Genomic DNA, 17,633 nt, shown 5'->3' with positions numbered 1-17,633 from the left:
AGGAAGGATTGTGAGAGGTTGCTTGCCGTAACAAAACCCATGGATGGAACAAAGAAACATTTGCAAAGCTCACATCTCTGGAGCTTCCGTGTGCATCTGATAACGAACAGCAGACACCGGTGATGCATGTGATGTCATGAAGAGGAGTGTAAGATAGGCAACTCCAGGTATCCAGCACACCGAGCCTGCGATATCTGATCCCAAATGTTACAATGAGGGACATTTGGAACCAACAAAAATGTAAAACAACTATTTCACCCTTCAATATGATTTTTTATTTAATACATATATTTGACACTTCAAACAAATAATTTGTCATTGTTACCACATAGATAATAGATCCATCATGATACGGAGAAGAACCACTGAAGTGGTCTGTGTTCTTAAATGCTGGAGTACAGTTTGCTGATTTTATCCACATGATACATTTATTTGTTTCATCATGTGACCCCATTTTGAAACAATGGGAGAACAAATTCAGATGACTGAATATTGGGGGTCCAATATATTTATTTAAATGTATGAGATTTAATTAACGTGCAATTACAGCATGAGTAAGAGATAATGTTGTATTTTAAGTTAATGCTGATAGGCATATTCCCACCTTGTTATGAATGCTGATGAATGACGCTGGTTCCTTTACAGTAATGAAAGCCTAGCAAACACTGAATAACAAGTAAACGTCTTGTGAGAAAGATGCAAGTTAGAGAACCTGGTAAAGAAAAGCAAATGGTAACGGAAACATTTTTCATTTGTTTAAAGCTCGAAAGAGGCAGCACCGCACTGACTTATAACATGTTGCTGCTGCTGCTGCTGTATAACTGTCAGGGTTAAGAAAACATTGACCACGAAGAAAGAATTAAGGCTTAATCTGCAGGGGATACAGAGCTTTGCCATACTGTATGTAAACAGAAATCTCAGTTCAGATGCATGCAGAGTATTTGGGTGGGAGCAGCATGTAGGGGTTGGCAACTGCAGTCCTCAAGGGCCACCAACAGGTCAGGTTTTCTCGATATCCCGGCTTCAGCATCAGTGGCTCAGTCGAAGACTGCACCACCTGTTCTAAAGCAGGGAGATCCTGAAAACCTGGCCTGTTGGCGGCCCTTGAGGACTGGAGTTGCCAACCCCAGATGCAGTGTGTCAAATGCAGGGCTCCTGATGCAGACGTACTGGTAATATTCAGACCTTAATGTATCTAAATGCAGAGACAGTAGCTGAATAATATGAATAGGCAGAAATAAAGATGAGACGGCCAACGTGGTTAAAACACATTTCATCCTGAAGTGCATAGTGGTACTTTGGTGTAGGTAAAAATGCAAATAGCCTTACAAGACTTTTGTAGAGTGCATATACTTTGGAGTGGGGAAAAAAAGTGCATTTCTTTAATTAAGAATCCATTGCGTCATCATCCTCTGTAAAGGACTCCAAGGAAAGCTTCATTTGCTGAAATAAAAAATAAAAAGGGAGATGTCATAACTTTAGTAGGCACCATCACATGATTTAATCCTTCATTATCACGTACAATAGCTAAAAAAACATATTTCATTTGCAACCAGATTTGTAAAATAAATCAGTGCTATAGCATTAGATAATAGCGGAATAGAGAGGTGATACCCGCTAAATCTGTATACAGTATAAGGTGGGTCGGTGCACTAGGGGTGGGGGTTTATGAAAAGACAAACAAAGTCCTAACCAGAGGATCCCCGTAGTTTTTTTTATTTATTAAAGATTGATTTTATTTTGCAACCACCACACTTACCAGCCTTTGTTAGGGGACCATTCTAATGATGTATTACATCCATTATATCCATGTTACATCATACATTGTATCTCCTCTGGTACTTGTGTGCATAGTGCTAGTTAGCGCTCCATTCTCGCTCTTTATTTTTTGAGTGCATCATACAGGGGTCTTCCTACCCAGCTCTCCACTTCTGGAGAATCCTCTGGTTACTGTAGGACTTTGTTTGTCTTTTTGTATTAGATCATAGTGACTGTTTTTTTTTAGTCAACTCCTAATGCCATTTATAATGAGCTTTAAAGCATCCCATGATTTCTATAGCAGGGTTTAGCCACTTCCCCAGCAGTGCAAGATTTTTGTAACACTTCCCTGTTTGTGATCATTTGTTGCCAATATTCACAGCAGTTTGAGCTGTAAATTGTAACAACAGTCAATGTTACCTTAGTAATATAAGCAGTGGTTGACAAATCACCAAAAAATCTACTCGCCACACAAAAAAATCTATTCGCCACCTAGTACCAAACGTGTGCTGCTTGGGCCAATATTTACTCGCCCGGGGGTTAAATCCACTCGCCCGGGGCGAGCAAATGTATAGGTTTGTCGAACACTGAATATAAGGATACATTGTAGCTGCTGAGTTACACTGACTGAAGGATTGATTGAAACTGAAAGGCGGCCATTATGTTAGGCACACAATCAGGATTTTTACAGATCAATAACAGGCGCACCAAATGATTGCCAGCTTAGGTAACAATTTAGAATGATATCATGTAACATGCTTTACATACACAAAGCAAAAAATCAAACATGATAATGGCAACTAATATTGGTCTGAGAAAATACTCACAAACACTAAAAAAAAAAAAAAAAAAACATAAAAAACAGTCAGCTATAAATTGTAAATGCGCACTTTCACTTGTATACAGAAAACTTCCACTATGTGCCATTCCAACAAACAATAACAGAAGGACATAGTAACACACACACACTTCGTAACAGTAAACGATGACGTCTATTGAGTTCAACTTCTGTTAAATTCCAATTGGGCGATAAACTCATCCTATATTTATAATTATATTGATCCAGAGGAAGGCAAACAACAAATGCCAGTGCCATATTTGCAAGTGATGAAAGTGTTTCTGGACTGCAGCATGACAAAGGGATGGAAATCACGGCCACAGTAGTTATTATGAATAGAAGATAAGGTGCTGGACTTATAATATTTATAAGATTATTTCACGCATATTTCAAGTTCTAGGTACAATAGATTGGTAGCAATGTTTGTGTTATATATTATAATTATAAATATATTATATATATATATATATATATATAATATAATTATATATTATTTTCTGCAAGCTTATCCATCCTAGACCTCTTATGGTGCATCTTGCCCTTGTAAAGCCAACGTCATCTACATTTCGCCCCACTTGATCCATTAGGTCCGCAGCTCTGTTGATGTTTAACTAACAACCAGTGTATTTGTTATGATCAGCACGGACAAAGTTATTCATTTTCTACTACTGAGTTACCCGAGGTTATCTTGGATTTTCTCCCAATTTACCACAAATGTAAATATGCTACAGGACACGCAAGGTGCTAAAAGTAAACATTTCGTAGAATGAAATAAAAATACTTCAGCTATGCAATGAGTTTTAGAAACTGTATTTTTCCAGTACCTAGCTGGCTGATTTAAAAGTAAATAGCAGACACAATATTTAAGTACTACCTAATATAAATGCAATACAGAGCGGATTAACGATATTTTAGGTTGCACTGCCTATGAAAGCAGCGTGGTTAAAAAGCATTTTAACAATAATTTGTGTTGATCTAAAATTAAAGATGAATAGGACAACACAACTTTAGTGTACTCAAGCTCAAATAAATATACAACATGACTGAAAATACTGTAATATTGATTATAGATCATTTTGTTGATCTAGTAAAAAAGATATCTGTAGAACAAATGGTATTCGACGTTCAACATTTGGGTTTTTCCTCTCGATTCTCTTTAACTTAGTTTTTGCGTTACGACTAGATCTTCTAGTCAATACCTTTGTTTCTGATAAATACCCAGACTTACTTTCTTACTGCTCACCTCTCTATAACACAACAGAGTTATACCTTTTTGTTTTTAAAATCACAGTCCTTTCTTCAAAGAGTCTTGGGTGTTTTAAAAATAAATTGCAAATGTTTCAAATGATTTTTTAATAGAGAAGCATCAGTTTTCTTCATAGATATAATTGTACATGAGTTTTCAAGATCGAACAATTCTTGTCTTCTGATCTGTTGTCAATCGGACAAAAAGACCAGAGAGGTCTCAAAGCTCAAATTATTAGGCCGCGTCCATAGTGGAACGCGCTAGCTTCCGCGCTTCTCTGTGACGTGGTGTCGTGCTTGAAATACAAACTTGTTTGTAATGTGAAGCGCATGCGGACCATGCGTATATGCATTGGCGTCATAGTGTTGGTTTTGGCGCAAGCTACATAGCTCGCACCGTATCCTACACTATGGACGCGGCCTTAGTTCATTACTGCATTTACTCCCTCAACTGCTGTCCCTGTACTGTAAGTCTCCCAACATACTACTTAGATCGTAAACAACAAACACCTAACAAGGTAGGTATGAAACACTCTGGGATCAGACAAAGGCACTCTGGGGTGTGCAAAAAGTGAAACAATAATTTATTAATACACGGGATATGGCAAAATACACAAAAGAAAAAAACAATGAAAACAAACTTCAAAAGGATAAACGCCCCAAATCACAGTAAAAAACAGTCGTATCACACTGGAGACCAGAGATCATAAGGGGCAGTCACATTGTCCCCGCAGGAAATATGTGAGACTAGTACCCGGGTACAGCATGAAAGCAAAAAAGTGCCTGTGACTAAAAAGCATGTGTAGACCCCTTTCCCCCTGTCTAAGGGAACTAAGCGTGGTGAGTAGTTTAGCGTATAGAAGGCCTAATCCTCCGCCACTGGGAGCCTGGGGTGATCGCGTTCTCTCTGGTGACAGCGCCTCCACCTGGGAGGAATACTAGCGCAGCTGGATAACCCCTCACAGGACCCAATACAGTCAGAGAATAAGTATACACACGCTGGTATAACAAACATCTTTACTGACACACAAACGTAATACAGAATAACAATATAGGCCCCACTATACAATACCCACAACACAGTAACACCCCCCCGGTGGAACCCCAAAAGTACTGAGGTGCCCTGGGCACCTAACCACCCTGGTGTCCACAGAGCCAGGTCCATCCAAAGAGTGTGTGGAGTAGCGCTACCGCCTGTGTGTGGCCGTTGGTGCACGTTGGGCACCTTCCTGGTCTTAAGCCAGACCAGGCCAACTTGGGTGGTAGATCTGCCGAACCGCAACGTGGTCCCACGACGCGGTCTACTGGATCCTCTCTTACTCCTTCCCAGCTGGATGTCCGCCTCTGAGGAAGCTCCAGCTGCAGGGTGTCCCCTAATGTCTCCTGTAATGTTTGCCTCGGTCTGGTCCCAGACCACAGGCCGCACACACCGCGTGGCGTCTATCACCAGTGCACTAACACTCTATCCCTAAGTGATAAGGGGAGCGTCCCTATCTGGGGCCTTCCCTGCAGCAACCACAAGCTGAGGTGAGTCGGGGCCTAGCTGGAACCTGTGGGGAGATCTGGCCTAGTCCAGAGGAGCACTGTTTCCCGGACACTACCTTCTCTTCCTATGTCCCTGCTCCGACTGAAGCGTGCGCTCCGTTCCTGCCAATAAAGTATCTATCTCCTGCCGGGATTTGTGAGCCCTATTGGCTCTTGTGCCCCACGTGGTGTACAGCCCCTGGGGCTGCTCGTACTCGTAGTCCCGTGCGGAGCCTGGCTAATGTCTGCCGCACTGTCCTTTCACTGCACCTGCGCATCTACTCCTATGCGCATGCGCGAAGATCAAGAGGGCTGCCGCCGATCCGCCGCGGAGCTCCGGCGACACCCGACACCTCGCACCCGCCCCCCCTCCCGGTACCAGAGGTAAGAGGGGATCCAAATACACATGTAAAGTACAACATCACAAAATACAGACAGGCAGCCAAGATAGACAACGGGACCCGTGAAGGGGGGCCTGGGTCTAAAAGATGTAGAGGTCTAATCCACATCTTCCCCCTCACCCTTCTACAAAAGTGACACCGTGTCACGGATGGCGGTCGCCTCGGTTTCAGTAAAAGCCTCACCAGATAAGAAGAGTTTCTGAAGTAATACAGTAGCTTTCTGCAGAATAGAAACACATCCTTAATGCATGTAAATTTGGCAATGTGATACACACTACTTTATTTTGAGCCTTTTCTGGGCTGCTAACTGGATCTAATTATAGTTACCTACGCCACTGAGCAATATCAGCTTTATCTATTTATATGCCTTTTGGAGTTTTTGTTGATTTAGACCTAGGATAGTTGCTGCCTTTGTCCATTTTCTCAATATCATTCTCATGCTTGTTGGTCTTGAGCTGCTTGCCCTTCAAACTATATATTTTAGGTTGTCTGTATTGCATGATCTCTTTTGTAAAGTGCTGAGTACACCGTGTACGCTATATAAATAAAGATCTAAAAATATGCATTACTCAGAATTAGAACCTGTAACAAATATTTATATTTAAATTTAAATATGAAATGTAAGCATGTGCCAAAACTTAATTAAATGGTTAAAGATGGATTGTGAGAGCCTGCTTTCACACAGTATGTGTGTGCTCTCCATGAATATTTTCACATGCACACGTGCCCTTATTAATACAAATTTACACTTGGCACAGACCCATCTAGCTGCAAGACCTCTGCACTACAGTATATAGTTGTTGTACAGTAATTAAATTATAACCTAGAGTTGCCAAGTTGTTATAATACGGGACGCTGAAACCCAGTATGAAAGTGTGACGTCATTATGAGCGATGAATGATTTGCAAACGGTTCAACCTGGATGGGATCTTCCGCTTGATCGCCATATTCTTTGGTTTTTATAATCTCTGCTCGGGGCGGGGAAAGATTCGCATTTAACAGTGGGAGATAATGTAACCCCTATAGTGCTGGGTGTCACGGTATTATGAGATGACCAGGCAGTGTCCTAACATTATTATTTTAATAATTTACTTTGGTGACATCTGTCGGAAAAGGTAATTATTACACACAAGTAGAAATCTATTACATTGTTATGTCTGATTTAATTACAGTAATTTTAAGTGCAGGCATTTCATGTCAAGGCACTAAAATATGGGACAATTAGGCGTCCCGGCAGACCTGTCCAGGACAAGGGGACAAATCAATGAAATAAGGAACAATCCTGTATATAAAGCTGCGTCCGAGGATGGAGCCGCACTGAGCCGCGCGGACGCTGAAGCTCACCTGTTCAAGCACGAGTGATTTCATGCACATGCACGCGAGCCAGCGATCGGGAGGCGGGGCATTGACGTCGCTGGGCCAACAGCCCGCGACGCAACGGCGCCGTGACGTTGACGCTGCTGTGCTGTGATTGGATGTTTTCAGCCACCAGCGCGCTGAAAAACAGCTTTGCCGGTCGGCTGAAAAATCCAACGCTTCAGCACGCCTGCGGACGCTCGCGTGAGCCCCCTCTAAAGGCATCCTCATTGAGGATTCTGGGGCTCAGCGCGGAGCATCCGCACAACTCAGTGCTGCCTGTCCTTCCATGGACGCAGCCTAAGGGACATCCAGCAACCCTATTATAACCTGCCAAATTAAAAGAATCTGGGACCTATGTACTAGACATTGAAAATGGCTTTTTGGCACAAAGTTGGTGCATAGAATTGCATTTGCGTTTGCGTCTGTGTGTGGCTATGTACTAACCTGAAATGTTTCAATTTGCACCATAAGCGTCAAACAGTAATTTTTTTTTGTTGTTTTTTTTTTTGACGCACAGAAATTGACTTCGCTTGGCGTACAGATATAAGTAGGAATTACTAAACAATAATTTATGTGCACCACAAAAATAAAAAAAGGACATGCGTTAAAATCATCCGTCAAGTTGAACTTGGTGTAAACCCTAAAAAGCGTGATCGCAGAATCAAGTTGATCAGTATCTATCAAACAAAAAGAAAATGTATTTGATGCAGTGGGGATGTTGCATTATATAGATCACCAACATTTATTATTTTCACATTATAGCCATTATAAATAATATTAGGCTAATAATTGATATTTACTAATACTAGTTGTAAATCAAAATTACACAAATGATGCATCATATATATGAAGTCTTCATACTGTACATATGATGCACATTTTATCAAGGTTTGTATTAGGTTTTAGCACTCGGATGCACACAAAAAGTTCAAATACATTCTAAGTACACAGGCCCCTGTATCTGTCATGCAAAGCACCCAGCATTAATTCCTGCGGCATACACACAAGGTTACTGGAGCACAACGGCAGAGAACGATTTAAGAAAAAACAAATAAAGATTCTCTGTGTGGAACAGTTGCGGCTTTGCTCTGACAGGGCGTGATCACAGTCCATAGGGCCCCCCGGGATTAGCACATGAAAGGAAAGCATTCAATAAATCATTACGGACAGCCTCAAAGAGGAATACAGTTGGTATACATCAATATATAAATAAGCCTGGAATTACAGTCTGGAAGCTAGAAGATAGGGCTGTGAGATCATGCATCTCAGCTGTTCCTACTGTATAAACTAAATAACATGAGCAAAATTCCTCCTGACACCTGATAGATCAGTGTGTGAACTTGTTTATGACTTTGTGGTCTACAGAGGTTTGGTTTCCACCAAACTGGTAACAACCGTACCAGCGATTTGTAGCGGGAGACAAACACCCAGGAATTCTTTGACAGATTTGATACTATTGTAACCCATGTCAACCCCCCCCCCCCCCCCAGACACAGATAGCATATCTAGGGTGTAGTGAGTGCTGGCTACATGTACATGGTTGTGCATACCTGCGTGGAACAGGAGGGCCTGAGTCTCCCGCGGTGGTATTGGGGACAACAGGGCAAGGCTTCTGGGGTAATGGCCTTCAGTCTTTAGTGGTGCAGCGCCTCCATTCTCTATAAGCCCCAGGGATATGGGGTAGGACCCTTACAGACAAGAACCCTGGTCCCAGGGTGAATGCTCCAGAACTCACACACAGTCTTATGTAAAACAGCAGCAATGTCTTTATTCTTCGGTAACACAGTGAGGTAGTGCACAGCAGTTCATGCAAAGAGTAGTTCATAGAAACCGTGCTCCCAAGGTACAGGCGTCTCTCTCCTCTCCTTCCCTCCAGATGTAGGCTTCCCAGCAGGATGGGCTGAATGGGGCCTCAATACCCCCTGCCTCCACCCCACAGGGTAGGCCCTAGGAGTGAGGCTGAAAATCCTTCCCCTCACCCCCTAAATAGGGTGAGGGGCAGTGGTCCACCTCTATAGTCCTGTCCGCTCTACTCAGAGGGGCTCTGAGGTCTCTCCTACAAATATCACTCTCACGTTGAGCAGGGCCTCTCAGGTCAGGCATGCGCTCTGCTGGGTCTTACTACACTTCAGACCAGCACTCTCCTCCGCTCCAGGACATCACTCCACATACTCCCTCCAGGCTCTCCACAGACTGCCAGTCCTGACACTCTGCTCTCCAGACTCTGCTCCAGCTCAGACTGACATCCCCACAGAACTGAGCATTCTGAACTGCCACCTCCTTCTCTCAGCTCTGACTCAACTCGCAGCACGAACTCACAGAACCAACTGACTCAGACACACACAGGACAGCCCACTAAATAGAGTCAGCCCTGCCCCTCATGATGTCAGCAGTACCTCCCCTCTGTCTAGGCCTGCACAGAGTCAGGGGGCCCACCTCCATCACTCCAGGCAGGGCTTGAAGGGGGGAAAACCCATGATTACTACTGGCGCCTGCCCTTACCAAGGCTTACTCCAGTAGGAGAAGGATAAGTAGCCCGCTCTTACTTACAGGGGCTACACTATACAAGAGCATGAAATGCCTATGCTAAAGAACTGCACTCCAAGGCTCACTAAAGGGTGTTAAGTTTAGCACACGCTAACCCCCGCCAATTAATTTGAACGAGAAATAAGGCAAGCTAACGAGTAAACACCCTTTAGTGAATCTGGGCCTTGGAGTGCGGTTTCCTAGAATTAGAATTTGCACTTTAGAAACAGCAGCATAACTACCAGTCCTGCTACAGATATAGCAAGACTAAGGCCTCGGACATGGTGACATTCACAGCGCTGACGCTCATGCTCTCCTGCTCAAGCAGGAGCTTGTGTCCCTGCATGAGCGTCAGCGTGCGTGCTTGTGAGCTGGGCGGGAGGCGGGGCTAGCGCGCCACTTCACGGTGCTGACATCACGGACTGCCATTGGCTTTTGGCGGTCAGCGGGAAAAATGAAATTGTGCTGTTGGCTACAATTCCACACGCCTCTGCAAGCGTGCGGAAGCGCCATCTAAAGCCGTGCTTAATTTCCCCTCAGCGCGGGTCAGCACGGTCTTTTTGACCATGGCCCTAGCCTAAGGCCGTGCTTATAGTGCCGGCAACGCTGATGTCATGCTGTGGTCGCTGGGAAAATCAAATTGAAGTGACTTCCAGCGATCGCGACCAAGCCGTTGCGCCACGCCTACTATAAGCACACGCGACGGCGTCAATACATTTGTTTTGACACAACATCGCGTCGCTGTCGCCGGCACTATAAGCGTGGTCTTACTGTCGTTGTGGCCGGCGAACAAAAATGCGGACACCCACGGCCCTGAACGCATCCCGATTGCGGCCACAAGGACAGCAAGTTTTGCAGCTTGGATGGATTACCGCTGCAGAGGTTCATGCTTTTGAATGTTACCCTGCAGAGTTATCCTTCACTTGATTGGCCATGAGCTGGGGAGAGAATCCTGCCACTCAACTTTCAGGTGAGCAGCGCACTCTCGCTTTTTATTATTATTTTTCTACTTGGGTGTGAACCAGGGGGGCTCCGGAGCTGAACCTCATTAATTTCAGGTCCTGGACCCCTGTTTCCCGAGATACCGACCTCCGAAGGGGGTGCCGGCATCGCCTGTAAGTTTAAATCTGCAGCGGCACGTGACCGGGACAATTAAACCAAGCCAAGATACTGGTACCCCCTACGGAAGGTCTGTATCTTGAGAGGCAGGGTTTTTTGGGCATTAACCAAAATAAAATTCACATTTACCAAAAAAACAAGAACATTCTAAATACATTTTAAACATAAAATCATTGATTGTCACTGTGGATAACTAGGCTGTCTCAATGGCGAACCTAGATACCCACAATATTAGGCTATAATTGAAAAAAAAAATCACTATTAAAATACATTAATAGTCCCCTCCAGGCCGCCAGAGCGATAGCCTGGAAGCGGCCAAATTGCACCTGCGCTCCAGGCACACTGGCCGCCCCAAATCGCAGCACTGAGGACAGGTCGTCTTGCTACAGTTGTAGTTCCAGCAATGGTTGTATTTAATTGTATGCATATCTTTATTTATATAGCGCCATTAATGTACATAGCGCTTCACAGCAGTAATACATGTGACAATCATATAAATAACAAATAATACAAATAACACATTATGGGAATAAGTGCTTCAGACATAAAAGTGACACTTTGGAAAAGGAGTCCCTGCCCCGAAGAGCTTACAATCTAATTATTTTTGGCTTCTCAGAAAAGGTTCCATATTTCAGTGAAGTGTGTGTATTTATAAATATATATCTATATCTATCTATAGATATCTATCTATCTATATATACTGTAGAAATATCAGTGATTTCCAATGATGAGAGTTTCTGGACTGCAGCACAACAAAGGGATACAAGTCCTTGCCCCAGTAGTTATTATATATAGAACATACAGTAAGGTGCTGGACTCCATATTCAGGCGCTATAAGACCAGATGATAAGTAGAAGATCATTGCACACACTAAGTTCTAGGTACAAAAGAAGAGTAGCAATGAGTATATTATATATGCTTTTCTCCAAGCTTATCTATTCTAGATAAAGAACAAATCCGCCCACCAGCCAACATTTCTCGCTTCACTTAACAATATGTTGCTCTTTCGTCTACATCTTATGGTGCATCTTGCCCTTGTAAAGCCAAAGTCATCTAAATTTTGCCCCACTAGATCCATTAGGTCTGCAGTTCTGTTTAACTAAGAACCAGTGAACCTGTAGGAATTCGTGGTGCATCACGAGGAGGTTTGCCCCCAAAAATATGTAATGGGAGAGCCTAGGCAGTGTGTGTGTATATATATATATATCAGGGTCCTGAGCCTGTGTGGGGACTGTGCACTTAGTGAGGCCCAAAACTACAGCTTCCAAAGACTCTCCCCACAATGCTTTGCACCCACAGTGGCAAGGCATTGTGGGGTGTGACTTTGGAAGCTCCCGCAATGATCGGCAGTTATAGCACCCATGCTGTCTACACACACTTAGGTGCAGTTTAGGGCCTTATTAAGAACGTGTTCCTCTGCAAGCTCTGGACACTATACTGCTTGGATCAGGCAAACAGTTTTGCAAGCAATAATCTAATGAGTGGGGAATAAATATTTTCTATTTATTTAAATATATTTCTATTTTTGACAATATAAAAAAGGTTGGGAACAACTGATATAGATGAACCGGGCAATTGTATCAATGTCTTCTCCTCAGGGTCTACACAGGTTACTCATATTGCATATGACTCATTTACATATTTTATTGCTAATAGCATTTCATCGGTAATCATTTGCTTATGGTTTGTTATCAGAAGTAGATTTACTTAACCAGAAACATTTTAATTACTGTGAATTTTGAGCAATGAATATACAGTATGATGACCACATATCTGTATTTGATCTGTAACAGCCTCTGAAAGTACATATAACTACAATAGTAACAGATTTCACATAGGAAATCCATGATAACGAGAGCTGACCCTGCTTACTTGAAGATAACACAGGCGGTCTCTCAGTAGCAATACTGTTGAACACACAAATAATAATAATAATAATTTAAAAAATTGGTTTATCCGGGTGCTTAAGTTTTTAGACTTTTAAACAGAGATGTCACTAAATTTGTAGTTTTAGTATTGCAAAACATTTAGCCAGGCCTCAACGGCCTCAACAATGTCGCAAAACGAGTCCTACACTTTGCAAGCTTTCAGGGAAACATCATCAGACAGTGGCATATAGCAAGGGTGCACAATCTGGGGGGCACGCAATGCTTACAGAGGCTCCGCGCTCGTCCCCACAACATTGAAATTAAATGCCGGGGGAGAGCGCGAGGTCTCTATAAGTCCCTTAACTTGTCTCCGGCGGCTTCTTGCGAGGTCAATTAAGGTCGCATTGCCATGGCAACGCGACATTGTAATGTCAGAAAACACTGGTAAAATAGGAGGGACGAGGGGTGAACGTTTCAAACATCCCTACTTATAAATCAATTTTGATAATGTCAGGGCGCATGTTTACTAATCAGTGCTATTTGATAATAGCCCCTTTAGAATCGTATGGATTATTCACTTCATGCAAGGTGTCTTATGGCATACCACTTATATATAGTTATATTATATAATAGGCTAAAGCAGTAAAATTCAGGGCATTATTGAAATCCCTGCTCTCTGATTGGATAATGCCCGGAATTTTAACCAATCAGTAATGCCCGGATTTTTAGCATCTTGCAAAGTGTAATTTTCAATCTGTTTATTTCCAGCCAATCAGCTTTCACAACAGCTGAGACAGGGGATTGGTCAGAATGAAGTAACAGCTCTGAGACAGGGCAGGGGATTGGTCAGGAAGTATCAGCCACGGGCTGACTCTCCCCCCCCCCCCCCCTCCTGAGCTGACTAAAATTTTCTGAGCAGATTCAGTTGAATTTTAGAGTCTGCAAAGTTTAGTAAGTGGCTGCATTTTTTAGTGTGTGTGTGTGTGTGTGTGTCAGTAGCAGTGTTTATGGGTATAGCAGCAGCAGTGTGTGTGTTGTGTTGTGCAGTTGTATGTGTGTGTAGCAGCAGCTTGTGTGTGTGTTGCGTGTGTAGAGCTGATGTGTGTGTATGTGTGTATAGAGCTCCAGTGTGTGTGTGTCAGCAGCAGTGTTTATGGGTGTAGCATGTGTGTGTAGCAGCAGAGTTTGTGTGTGTAGAGCTGCTGTGTTGTGTGTGTGTAGAGCTGTTGTGGTATGTGTGTGTATGTGTGTGTATGTGTGTGTGTGTGTGTGTGTAGAGCTGCTGTGGTTTGTGTGTATAGAGCTGCTGCGGTGTGTGTGTGTAGAGCTGCTGTGGTGTGCGTGTGTAGAGCTGCTCTGGTGTGCGTGTGTGTGTGTGTAGAGCTGCTGTGGTGTGTGTGTGTGTGTGTGTGGAGCTGCTGTGGTGTGTGTGTGTGTGTGTCAATAGCAGTGTTTATGGGTATAGCAGCGTGTGTGTTGTGTTGTGCTGTTGTATGTGTGTGTAGCAGCAGAGTTTGTGTGTGTAGAGCTGCTGTGTTGTGTGTGTGTAGAGCTGCTGTGGTGTGTAGAGCTGCTGTGTCGTGTGTGTGTGTGTAGAGCTGCTGTGTGTGTGTGTAGAGCTGCTGTGTTGTGTGTGTAGAGCTGCTGTGTTGTGTGTGTAGAGCTGCTGTGGTGTGTGTGTGTGTGTGTGTGTGTGTGTGTGTGTGTGTGTGTGTGTGTGTGTGTGTGTGTGTGTGTGTGTGTGTGTGTGTAGAGCTGCTGTGTGTGTGTGTGTGTGTGTGTGTGTGTGTGTGTGTGTGTGTGTGTGTGTGTAGAGCTGCTGTGTTGTGTGTGTGTGTGTGTGTAGAGGAGCTGTGTTGTGAGTGTAGAGGTGCTGTGTTGTGTGTGTAGAGCTCCAGTGTGTGTATGTATGTGTGTGTGTGTGTGGCGTGCTTGTGTGTAGAGCTACTGTGTGTGTAGATCTGCTGTGCTGTGTGTGTGTGTGTGTGTGTGTGTGTGTGTGTGTGTGTGTGTGTGTGTGTACAGAGGGGGCGGCAGTGTGTGCATATAGAGATCTGCAGTGTAAGAGTATATAGAGATGGATTCATGTATTTACCATTTTATTTTAATAAAAAAATCTAGATAACAATACAAAAGTGTCTATTATTTATGAAATAAGCCTACATTTAGCCTATAATAGTAATAATCCCCTCAGAACAGGGCATTACTGGCCAATAATGCCCTGGCTGGGTTAAAGTCCCTCGGCTTCGCCTCTGGCCTTCAACTCTTCCAGCCAGGGCATTATTGGCCAGTAATGCCCTGTTCTTCGGGGATTATTACGTTATTAAACATAGCCTAAACGCTTACGACAAAAGTGCACTGCAACTTTTACCGTCAAGGACCACACGCAGGCCAGGTAATACATGCAAATGAAGATTTAGCACGTAACCTCCAGTTGCATGCAAATGCACTATATAGTGTGCAAACTAGTCTCCAGCAGGAATACACAAGATCCCTGTCCTGTTTGATGGCTGCAAGGGAAACCTGCGAAGTACGCATCAGGAAAACGACAGGTTGCTAAAATTACATTGAAAGCAGCAGATTATCATCGGCGATCTGCACGTTTTTCTCTAGTCGTTAATTTTGTTCCTGGCGCCTTCCTGTAATGTCTTTCAAAATAAAGAGTAAAACTTAAAAGCAGAGCACAAGCTGGAGAGGACTGAAGGTCCTGGCTGTGCTAGGATCAAGATGGAAGCACCTGTTTCCAGAAATAGAAGCGGTGACGTGCTAAACGGCAGTCTGGGTTACGATTAATTGTACTTCTTCACAGGCAGGAATTTCCTGAGCCTTTGCTCTTTGTACTGGACTAGGGCCTCCATGGAAAACTTGTTCAGAATTCCCTTCCTGTTGGATTCTTAGAAGCTTCCTGAACCCTTTTAGCAGCAGACATGGTGTACGAACACATTTAGATTAGAAATATAAAAGTCTACATGAATCGCTTATGAAGCATAAATTCAGGCTTGTAATATACTTGAAAAATCAGCATTTTTTATTTGTTTTTGGATTATCATGGCTCAAAACATTACACATTAGTAAGAGTTAGGCAAAGTCTACCCGTGCTATAGTTATTTATTCTGCTTTACAGTATATCAGAGGCTGCAGAAAGTACCTAACAATGTTGCATCTTCCACAACATCAGGGCTGGCTGTTCAACTTCAGGGCTGAATAATTTGCATCTGCCATAAAAAAAAAAAAAAAAAGATGTCCTATACTGAGAGGCATCTAATGTACATGATTTTGCAACATTAGCATGAAAACTGGCAGACTGGTTGAAAAGACTAGTCTTTAACATAGTTGAACTGTTACTACATGTTAAATTAAAAATGACACTGAGATGGATTATGCAGAAGTGATGGGGTGAACATGCTATCACTAAAAGCCACCCATCACAATCAGAACTACAACATTTACATTTAACCAACTCAAGGATCCTAGATTTCCCTCAATCTCTAATTCACTTTATTGGAAGAGTGCTAGACACGGTGTGGTTTTAGCATCAGTAAAGAGTTGTAGTGCAGGCAGAAAATCAATCCTTGCCCTTTCAGGCTATACTATTGATTGCATTTGATCAATTTGAGCCGATTTGGGATGAAGGGGGAGCTTTAACATATTATGGTTTGCTCCTGTAAACCTGGCAAGATGTGCACACAAGGGAGCTCAGAATGCTCAAGAATTGTCAGATATGAGATGCAGTGTGTGAAGTTAAAGTTTTTAATGTAGTAGTTAAAATTACAGCAAAAAGGAGATAGTTAAAGCAAGAGAGCATATCATTTAAAATCCTGTATTTCACAGATATGCCGACTCTCACTGAGGCGCTGTGATTCTTTTCATGAGCAGTCTTGTAGACCTCACCATAGCACAAAGGGGTTTGCCAGTGTAAGTAGCACTGCTCCGCTGACTTGTGTCACATCCTTGTGTTTGAGTGCAAGCACTTCACTTGTGAGCGAGACTGATTGTTTACCTTGTTTTTTATTTATGAATGGATCTGCACCATATTGTGGTAGTGTTTGTGCTCTACTAATCCCCTTTAGTTCTTTACCAATTAAGAGTTCTGGGAAAAACTGCTGAAAAAGCACCCCCACCTATGGACTTGGAATTTATGAACATTATTGTAGGAAGATATTTACACCAGGGCTCCTTATGTTCTGAAATATTCCTCCAATCCAGGGCCCATTTTAGGTTGTTTTTACTCCTTTTACCATATTGTTTTTACCTTAGGTACTCAGCACAGGGAATAAGAGAATGAACCAATTAAGATCTCCTATATAAAATACAAATGTACTGTGCATTATTTAAAAACATCCATGGTGATTGCGTCCACAGTGCTTGCTTGACCGGTTTGGGAATCCACCGACACCATTTCCAAAGGACATGCAACCACTTAAACAAAATGACTTAATAATGCACAATACATTTGTATTTTAGATGTGAAGATCTTTCTTGGTACATTCTCTTACTCCCTGTGCTGAGTATCCAAGGTGAAAACAATCCGGATATTACCCCGTGCCCGAGACTTTACTTTCTGCGAGAGAGATCCCTTAAGAACCTATGGGACTTTCATCACATTTTGCACTTCTAAGTTTTAATTCTAAAAAAAATAAATAAAAAATAATTCAAGGATACCATGAAATAAAAAAATAAATAACAATTCTGGCAGGTTGTACAGAGGATTTAATAGATACATCTGTGCACGTTGGCGATAGTTTGAGGATATAAATTACCTTCACAGCTGGCAATTCTCTTTACTGTAGGCTTTTACCTTCATTTCATATTTTTTTAAATCGACCCTCCTCCAATTCTATACACCACATCAAATATAATAATCCCAGATGAGGTGATATAAAACAAAATAACATAATTGGGATGTGTTTGGTGAAATAATTATCAATGAGAAAGGGCAGAGTTATAGGTCTCAATTATGATGATGAGTAGTAGGTAATTATACTTCTATAATAG

The 17,633-nt window shown here is 42.7% G+C and overlaps 1 protein-coding gene across 3 annotated transcripts in view; it reads right to left on the bottom strand.

The window, feature by feature from the left end:
* Positions 1-252: 252 nt before the first annotated feature.
* Positions 253-17,633, bottom strand: part of ANO10 (anoctamin 10) — a 220,766-nt gene continuing 203,385 nt past the window's right edge. For all 3 annotated transcript variants that reach the window (XM_075587055.1, XM_075587054.1, XM_075587056.1), the window contains one exon: positions 253-1,443. In XM_075587055.1, the coding sequence (XP_075443170.1) occupies positions 1,387-1,443 (57 nt within the window). In that variant the 3' untranslated portion in view covers positions 253-1,386. The remainder of the gene's footprint in view (positions 1,444-17,633) is intronic.

The sequence above is a fragment of the Ascaphus truei genome, chromosome 2, assembly GCF_040206685.1.
Source record: "Ascaphus truei isolate aAscTru1 chromosome 2, aAscTru1.hap1, whole genome shotgun sequence".
In the NCBI taxonomy this organism is placed as follows: Eukaryota; Metazoa; Chordata; class Amphibia; order Anura; family Ascaphidae; genus Ascaphus; species Ascaphus truei.
This window is presented reverse-complemented; position numbering and strand designations above follow the sequence as displayed.